This window comes from Lepidothrix coronata, unplaced genomic scaffold (genome assembly GCF_001604755.1).
Source record: "Lepidothrix coronata isolate B3197 unplaced genomic scaffold, Lepidothrix_coronata-1.0 Scaffold37, whole genome shotgun sequence".
In the NCBI taxonomy this organism is placed as follows: Eukaryota; Metazoa; Chordata; class Aves; order Passeriformes; family Pipridae; genus Lepidothrix; species Lepidothrix coronata.
In genome coordinates this window covers 5,559,155-5,568,462 of record NW_016690217.1, presented here as the reverse complement: position 1 = coordinate 5,568,462, position 9,308 = coordinate 5,559,155, and the positions used below count along the sequence as shown (strand labels likewise).

Genomic DNA, 9,308 nt, shown 5'->3' with positions numbered 1-9,308 from the left:
GTGTGGGATTTAGATGGGGAATGATGCCCGCAAACCGGGTACAAAGGAGGACTCTTTAAGAGTCTTTGTGAGTACTAGGGAGTATTCCTTTGTATGCTGGTTTCGGGCATCTGGAGAGAGCCAAAGGGGCTCCAATCTCATCACTGGAACCGCCCGCCGTCAAGGGGCTTCGGTCCCAGCAGAGACAGCCTCTGGCGCTAGGAATGCTCCCGCCAGACAGCCTCGGGGAGGGTCACGCTGGGAATTTTCCTGCTTTCATTTAACTCAGTTATAAAATTTCCATTCTTTCGCACGTAGACAGAAGTAGGCTAAAATAGGGGGATCAGTTAAAAAAAAATAAAATCTGCTTTAAATCCGGTTACATTCCAAGTAGCCCCTGAGCAACATTGGCCGCTCCCAGAAAAAAGGTATCTCCAATGAAATCCATGGAGTCTCCCCCGCGGGGCGGGTCCCAACGAAATCCATGGAGTCTCCCCGCGGGGCGGGCAGCCCTGGCCGCTTCCGCTTCCGGCGGCCGGACCGAGGCGGCGGGGCCCGGCCTCGCTGCGGGGCCGCGCCGGGCGGGACGAGCCGGAGATGCGGCCGCGGGCGCTGCGCGGCCTCCTGGCGGGGCTGCTGCTGCTGCTGCTGCTCGCCAGCTGCGGGGAGGCTGCGGCCCAGCGGCCCCGGGACGCTTCCACCGCCTCGCCGAGCCCCACGGAGGCGGCCGGCGGGGCCGACACGCGGAGCAGCAGCAGCAGCAGCCACCTGGCCGAGGTGTCGGCGCCTCCCGAGCAGGGCCAGCCCATGACCCAGCGCGCCCTGTCCGTTCTGGTGCTGGCGAGCGCCACTCTCATCGTCTACTTCGTGATCCGGACTGTGCGGTGAGGGCGGGAGCGGGCGGGCGGCTGGGGGAAACTCGGGCAGGAGCGCTGGGGAGCTTCCGCGGCCGCCTCCCCCGTGTAGGTGGGAAGGAGCTCGGTGGGGCTTGGGTAGGAGTGCAATAGTGCTGGGCCTTTCCGACCCCCTCCTGTGCTCCCCAAGTGGCCTTCGTCCATCAGCCCACCTGAATTTAATTTTGTACTTTCTCCAGCAGGTTGTGACCTGTTTGCAAATTTCTGACCCGCTAAGCTGCCGAATTTGTGCCTCTCCCCGTCTTTCTCAGTAAACATCTTTCTTTTATGGTTTCTTGCACAGTAAACTTACCTATTTTGTACTTTTTTATGGAAAGGGCCTTTAAAAAGCTTGCACTACCAGCCAACTGCCTTTGTGTTTCTCATACAGTTAAGTACACCATTTGTGACCGTATTTTTTTGTCTTTGTAGTTTTACTTGTCTCTGTCGTGTTTTAACTTGGAACTCTTCCAGGCAAGGCCCAAATGTGTGGTTATGCATAAAGCACATTAATTATGCAGCAAGTTCTCTATGTACTTTTCATTGTAGTTAATTATGCTGGTGATTATTGTGCCTGGTATTTGCATCACTTATTCCAGAAAGGCAGTCGAAAGGTGGTGTGTGGCATGTACAAGCATACACAGTAAACGGGGATATTGTGATTGCTCCATAGCTCTTACAGGTCATTCTTGAGAAGCCTTCAGTCTTATTTTTGTGTAGGATGCATATCTTGTTATCATATCTTAAAAGGAAACGTCATAATCTTTTTTAAGGGAGTAGGAGTAGATAAGAGCACTTCTCAGTGTTAGTGTTTCTCCTAACAGGAGCCCATTGGATTTGGAGGTGTGAGTAAATAAAAGCCTGTCATTGCAGGAGCTGAAGAGGAAAACTCTCATCTACTGCCATTATTTTCTGGATGAGTGGTAATTCCTTGACATTCCGGTTTTGGCAATAGGAAGTTGGCAGTTCTGCATTTGAAACTGTGGTACTGTCTTCTAGGTGCCACCATAAACAGGAAGGTTAAGCCTCACGTTATTCTGTAATTCTGCTGCATCTTGCTTTGAAATTAGGAGTAGATAAAGTGCGCGTTTTTGAATTTGAACTTGTAGCTGAAAAATTTTTGCAACAGTTATATAAGAAATAGAAGGTCTAAGTACAAACATCTCTGTTTTTTGAAAGGTTTTCTTGGGATGAATACATATGTCTTGCTATCAGACATAAAAATTTCAGGGCTCTTTTGCAACCTTTCAACCAGGTGACCTGCTCAGTGGATGAAGGGAAGACAGTAGATGTAGTTTTTGTGGATTTTAGTAAGGTTTTAGATACTGTCCTTCATGGTACCCTCCTAGACAAGTTGTCAAGCTGTGCAGTGAGCAGGTTCATGGTGTATTGGGTAAAGAGCTGGTGGAATGACAGGGCTCAAAGGGTTGTAGTGAAGAGCTGCAGCCAGTCAGCTCCTCAGAGCTCAGTTCTAGGGCCGATTCTGGTCAATATTTTTATCTGAAGGCTGGAGTTTAATGTGCAAGTTTAATTAGCAAGTTTGCTGATGATACCAAACTGTGAGGTGCAGTTGGCTTTCTCAAGGATTCTGGATGGATTGGAGCATTGGGCAATCACCCGTGGCATGATATTTAATGAGAACAAATGCTAGAGTCTGCAGCTGAAACAGAATAACACTGAACACAAGTATTAATTGGGAGCGGACTAGCATGGAGGGCAGCCCTGCAGAAGGATCTGGTAGTGCTGGATGATGGTCATCTCAGTATCAGTCAACATGGGCAAATTGCATCCCAGATGCATCACACACAGCACAACAAGCCAGTCAAGAGAGGGGATTGTCCCCCTGTGTTCAATATTGGTGTGGCCTTCCACTGACTATTGTGTGCAGTGATGAACCCCTCAATTTAAGAAGAATAGTAAAGCACTTCAGTATGACCAGAGCAGGGCAACCAAGCTGGTGGATGGGCTGGAAGGCATTTCTTGTGAGGAGCAGCTGAGGACTTTGGGCTTGTCTATTTTGGAGAAAAGAAGGCCTGAGGGTCAACCTTATGGGTCACCAGGGGAGGTATAAATGGGACATCAGGAAGCATTTCTTTACCAATATGGTAGTCAAAGAGCTTCCTAGAGAGAGGGTTGTTTGGACAATATCATAGTACCATCCTTTAACTTTTGGTCAGCCTTGAATTGATCAGGCAGTTGACTGGATGGTCATTGTAGGTCCTTTCCAACTGAACAATTGTATTCTAAAACAGTCACAGGGTAAAGGATTTCAAATTAGATTTTGTTAAAAGTCAGGACACTGCTTTAGAGTCATAGCTATGACTGTACATGAATCTTGCATAAGCATCTCCAGTATTCTTGTAGCTGTAGTCTTTTGACTAATTGGTATATAGAGAAAGTTTTGTGTCACAGTGGATTACTTTATCCTTTTTTTCAAAAGGATTTGTTTGAATCTAGAAATCTGTGCCAGCTTTGTGATGTTTTTGTTTTTTTTTGCATTATCTGCAATCTGAACATTTGCTATGGCTGTCTTAGGTTATTTTTGACTCACAGTACCAATTAACGTTCCATATTAACCCATTAAGGAAAAATGGTAAAATGTGACCATCAGCATTCTGTAAACAGATGGCTCTACACAATGTTTGCTGATCTGAATTTTGGATCTTAGGCAAGGCTTGTTCCATGTGTGCAGGAGTAGTTCTGAAAAGCCAGATGGAACAGTTCATTGTGTGTGGGCTCACATGGGATCTGGGCCCGTGCAGCAGAGCCCCAGAAAGTGAGAAAAGCAGATGTAAACTGTCGGTGTGTCTGTGATAAGCACTGTGCCTTAATCTGAAATGCGAGTCACTGCCTCTTCCTTCTGCGTTTTGTGAAGCATACAAGGCATTGACTCTACAAGCTCTCTCTTATTCTGAAGTGTAGGTATAAACAGTGTTTTACTTGATATTCATAAAAGACTGCACAAATTATAATAAAAATTTTCAGTGTCACCCATGGCTTGTGTTACACCTTTGCTATAGCTTTGTTTCATTTCTCTCTGATTTGATCAGCTGTTCTTTACAGATGCATAAAACCGCATAGAGAATATGTAACAAGGCAATTTTTTCTCACTGCTAGACCTGCTAGAAGTATACATTTGCATGTATTTTTACTTGGCTCTTACATTTAGCTGCCAAGTGCCTGTGTAGGCTTTTTGTATTCAATGCAGTAATTCTGTACAAAACTACGGATGACATTCTTATTGGCCTTAATCATTTCATGTAAACTGTTGACTCTTAAAATTGTCTGCCCTCTGAGTGTTTACACGTCACTTATAAATTTTCAGAAACTTATACTAGATATCAATATAGAGGTATTTTAAGGAATAGTTTTCTTAAATTATTGAAGTAGAAAGTAGAGAAATATTCATGTAACTTAAATGTTTTAAAATACCTTTCAGGCTCAGAAGGCGAAACAGAAAAACCCGAAGATACGGAGTTTTGGACACAAACATAGAAAACATGGAGCTGACCCCATTAGAGCAAGATGATGATGATGATGATACAACACTATTTGATGCCAATCATCCTCGAAGGTTAGTATTTAGAACCCAAATGTACTTCTAGCAATAGAAGTGAAGGAGTGTGGGTGATAAGCAGTTTCTTTGAGAAAGCTCACTACTGTGTTTCGTATGCATAGTTGGAGAAGGGATGTCAAGATCACTTGAATTTTAAATGGGCAAGAATTTAGTGGGCAAGAAGATAAGCACCATTTGTCTTCAGCATGTGAATTCCAGAGAAATGGAGAGGAAGGTAGGATATTTTTGTTAAAAATACAGTGTCATTATTGAAGCTTAACGTTAAAGTCAACAACTAGCTTTTACCTTTCTCTTTCCTAGTTTTTTTTTAGGTTTTTTTTCTGGTTTTGAAGCTCCTCAGGTTTTCCTGCGTATTTTCACCTGTGAGTTCTGCTTCAAGCAGCTTTGCTTCATTCTGCATTCTCATTGCTAAAGTAGTCAGCAGTTGATGATCTTGAACGAAGTTGTACATTTGGTACTGCTGCACTTAAAGGCTCATATTCTTAGGTCACTCTTTGCAACTACATAGTTAGAGGAAAATTTTGTTATATTTCCTTATTGTCTTCAAGTTTGGTTTTATTTCCATATTGTCCTTACACTTAAAGATTATGATCAATTCAAACATAAATTTACACAATTCAGACTTAAAAGTTTTCCTTTTTGAGTAATTGCCACCACACTGCACATATGAAGATAGAGTAAAAAAAGTTGATAGTATTTTCATAGTGAGGACTACTGTCAAGTACCAGAAGATATAAATGATGAATTCTGCCAGTCACAGCAAATAGTTGAATCACGCTGTTTAATGTTAGACTGAATAAGTCTCAAGCAGAACAATTCAACAGATGCAATACATGGTATCTCAAATGAATTAGAAGTATTGGTATAGTAAGGTGTTCTGCTGTTTGTCAGGAAATAACATTGGGTGCAGTTCTGGAAACTGAAGTGAAAGGTTCAGTCTCTTTTAACTTTGTCTCCTTAGGGGGAATCTTTCTGATTAATTTTTTTTCATAAGTCAAAGTCTGTCTTTCTGGGGTTTTTCCACCGCACACTAGAATAAACTAGTTGGAATATCTACACTTAGCTTTCCTCTGTATTACAGAATCATGTGGCTCTTATAGTTATCCCATGTTACTAGTCTTTCTCCAGTATAATTGTCACACTGTATCCAGGAATTCCCTCAATGTCTTCCTTAAATCTCTTCTGTTGTAATTCAGCATACTGACTAGACTTTGAGGTATTTGATGGCCAGTTAACATGATATGCTTTATAAATGTTTATTTGCAGGAGTATCAAGTATATTCTTTAGTAGGAAGTACCGTCATAATAATAGTGTCATCATTAACAAATAGTATTGTACAATTACAATTTTCAGAGCAGATTTCTGATTTTTCTTTTTTTTCCTTGTACTTTTCTAAACACTTCAGTCTGAGGGAGAGAAAAAATTCATTTGAGTATTTAATTGTAGAAGTATCTAAACTGTTGTTTCAATATCGCTGAGAAAGTATGTGCTTAAATTATCAAAGTCCTTATTTTGATACTGGGAACTTGAGAAAAAAGTTGGGCTTCAGTTATGTTTAGTCAAGACTGTGAATATACTCTGTTTCTGTATATTGAGATCTTGTGGTGTTCTCCTTTATGGGGAGAAGCTCTTAAAATCATAAGAGTTACTTTTTATTTTGAAACTGTTCATGTGCAGCAGGAAAGCAGTGCTTAACAATGTGAATTCACGCCACAAATCTCTGTAGAACAGCTTGATAAAGTGCTGTGAAAATTTTGCAAGGCAAGGGCGTTGCTGGGAGGAAAGTTTGAAAGAGAGAGTACTTGAATTTTTTTTTTTTAACCTTAATTGAAGGTACTTTTTAAAGTTAATTCATTTCCCCTTGTTTCAACTAAGTCTTTTGCATCTGCATTGAAGCTTAGTAATCAGTCTTCGTGTCACTGCTTAAGTGAGAATGACCAAAGGCAGTACAAAATATGTAAATTATCAAAGAGTCGCTGAGGACAACTTGATGAAAATGATACTCAGATATTCTCAGGAGATGTTGTTACACTTTGTCCTGACGCTTGCAGTAATTCAGAGAAAGGATTGGATGGGGTTTTTTAAGGTAGCATAAATATATAGTCAGGCTTGGAGCAACTGATTAGAGAACAACAAAGAGAGGCCCTTAGTGGTTTTTGGATTTAGTGCTTTGTTGAGTAAAGAACAGTTGCACTTTTGCCTAACTTATCATCAACAATTTGCTTATTCAGTGCATAAGTTTCTTTTCCTCATAACTCATAATAGAAGGCACTAAAAAACTGAACGTAGTTGCAGGAAATTCTAATCTACATGTTCATATAAATTTGTTATTGACATCAAATTATAGATGTCTTTTTTTTTATTTCTTTGTGACCTGTTTGTGGTATCCACTCTGCTTTCATTTTTCTTGATTGAAACAATCAGGCTTTTTTTAAGGTGATGGTCTACAGCACAGTATGCATATGTTAGAAATTCCTATAGGCTAGTTCTGGGCTAGCTGATAAGTTTATATGACCTTTCCAAGACTAGGCAGAGAAACTGGCTTCTGTCCTAAAATCACGGTAGTAGTGTACTGGTGTCCAGATACAGTTTTATCCAGTATTTTCTTTCAGAGATGTATGAAAAAAAAAGTCCCCAGTGCCCCCTGTTGTAACACAGGTGCAGTTTAAGGGTACTCCCACTGTTACCATCACCATGCCCCTAATCTCTCTGCTGCTGCAGTTTGGGGCAGTTTACCTGAGCAGGATTTTTTAGTCATTTTGTTCAATAGCATACTATTAAATGTCCAAGTTGGAAATTCTAAACCTTGGTTTCTCACAATACAGCTTTACATACATGTTAACTGAGGTACGGTATACTCATATCACGTCTTTGTTTTTCAAAGTTATATCACACTAGTTGTTTACAATCCTCATTAAATGACTTCACACAGAAACTACTTGCTTCACGCTGCAAGGCGCAAGGAAAAGAGCTTACTCTGTTTTTGTTAGACTTACCAAAGTTTCAGTAGGAACTCGGGAGCCTTGGAAGTTCAAAAATATGTTCACCATGGTAAATCCCTTTTTATTTTCATCAATGAGCTGTCTCTCTATTTGGAAGGTTTAAATGAATGCAGTTTTGTGGCACTTTGCTTCACAGTCCTATGGTAACTAAGAGCTTTTGCAGGCAAATTTAATAATAAAACGTCTTGTCTCTCTTGGCTCTTTCATAATGTTTAATCTTCAAAAATGTAGGCTAAATTTCCCCTTGAAACAGGGCATTTCAGATTAATGCATCTGTTTCTTCTGTTGTAGAGAAGTACGTGCCTTTCAGTGAAAGAACTTAATCTTAGAACCAGAGAAGGAGACTGCTTCATGGGAGAAATAAGAAGCAAGAGGGTATGCAAGTGGGGGGGGCTAATTTAATTTGTGTATATTATGGCATCCTTAATTTCTTGCAATAAGTAATGTACCAATTTGTTGTACCTTTTTGTATATAGAGGATTCTAAATGTATAGCCTATGGGGAGAGAGTGCTAACTGCACTAAAATAAGAACCTATTTGGAAGGGAGATTACTTGTAAAACAGGGGTTTTTTTGCTTGTTACAAATCTTGTATGCCATTAAGTGTGGTATACACTTTTTTCCTACAGTAATCTGGAATGTTAATTTTATTTTTTTTCTGATTTTAAATTGTAAGTAAATATAGCCACTGTGGACTCCTCAGAATTGTTAGAACTTAATTGGGGAGGTGCTTTACTGTTTACAAATAAAAAAACAAACTACTGCCTTCTGTGTTGAGACTTTTTTTAAACTGAATTAATATGTTTTGTGTGAACTTCAGTGAACAAATAAAGAAAAGTTTACAGTGTTTCTAGCATTTAGTGTGATACTTCAACACTATACATTTTAAAACACATTAATATAATAATGTAAAACATAGTATTGCAACATCTTGCTGTTAAGACTGCTGATTACAACTGTTGAGTCAGGTTTTTTTTTTGTGAGATCACCCTGTGGTGAAGCAGAGATAAGCCTTTGGTAAAATACTAAATATTATGTAACTCTAAACTGGACTCTTAATATATAAGCCATTTGAAAGACTTGGGTCTCAAAAGACACAGTGTGACTGCAGTGCTTCATAGTTTTAGGAAAGACTGCTGTTTACTGTAGATGTTTTGTTTCATCGTACTATTGCTGAAGGTGTTCCAAATTTTAAACTGTTAAACCCCTGCAAAATTGACCTGGTTCTGTGGTGAGATTTTTGTGTGATTTTTTTTTTTATGTGGTTTTTCTCTGTGCACAGTTGCTCATCACTCAGTGACTTGCACTCTTTAAATTACATCTTGAAACATTCTTATTGTAAGACATGATAAAACAAGGAGATTTCTTAAAGATTTTTTAAAGATATTATCAGGGTGAATGGATAAGTTCAAGATTTTATTAAGAGATACAGAGGAGGTTCTTTAATCCTGAAATCTCTTGAAAGTGATTCCCTGCTTTCCTCAATTGGAAGAATATAAACCAAAAGGTTTATGTTTTTGGCATAAGCCCTTTGGATGCTCATGACAGTATGCTTTGCACAAAATGCAATATGTGTAATGTTTTGTGAATGATCTGGACACAGGAATTAGATGTACATTAAGTAAATTCACTGGCAATACTAAACTGTTAGGAGCTGTGGACTCCTTTAAGGTTAGAGAGATCTTGCAGAGAGATCCGAAAAGACTACAGGGCAGGATGATCACCAGACACATGTAGTTTAACAAGGATCAAGTGTTGCATTCTCCACCTGGGATGTGCTAATAATACATACAAACTAGGGGACAAGAGGCTGGAGAGCAACGCTGCAGAAAGACATCTGGGCATTTGGGTTAATGG

The 9,308-nt window shown here is 40.1% G+C and overlaps 1 protein-coding gene across 1 annotated transcript; it reads left to right on the top strand.

The window, feature by feature from the left end:
- Positions 1-576: 576 nt before the first annotated feature.
- Positions 577-8,217, top strand: FAM174A (family with sequence similarity 174 member A). Its single transcript, XM_017812570.1, has 3 exons — positions 577-863; positions 4,312-4,446; positions 7,744-8,217. Exons 1-3 carry the CDS (start codon positions 577-579, stop codon positions 7,763-7,765), a joined length of 444 nt encoding a protein of 147 aa, XP_017668059.1. The 3' UTR covers positions 7,766-8,217.
- Positions 8,218-9,308: the final 1,091 nt, after the last annotated feature.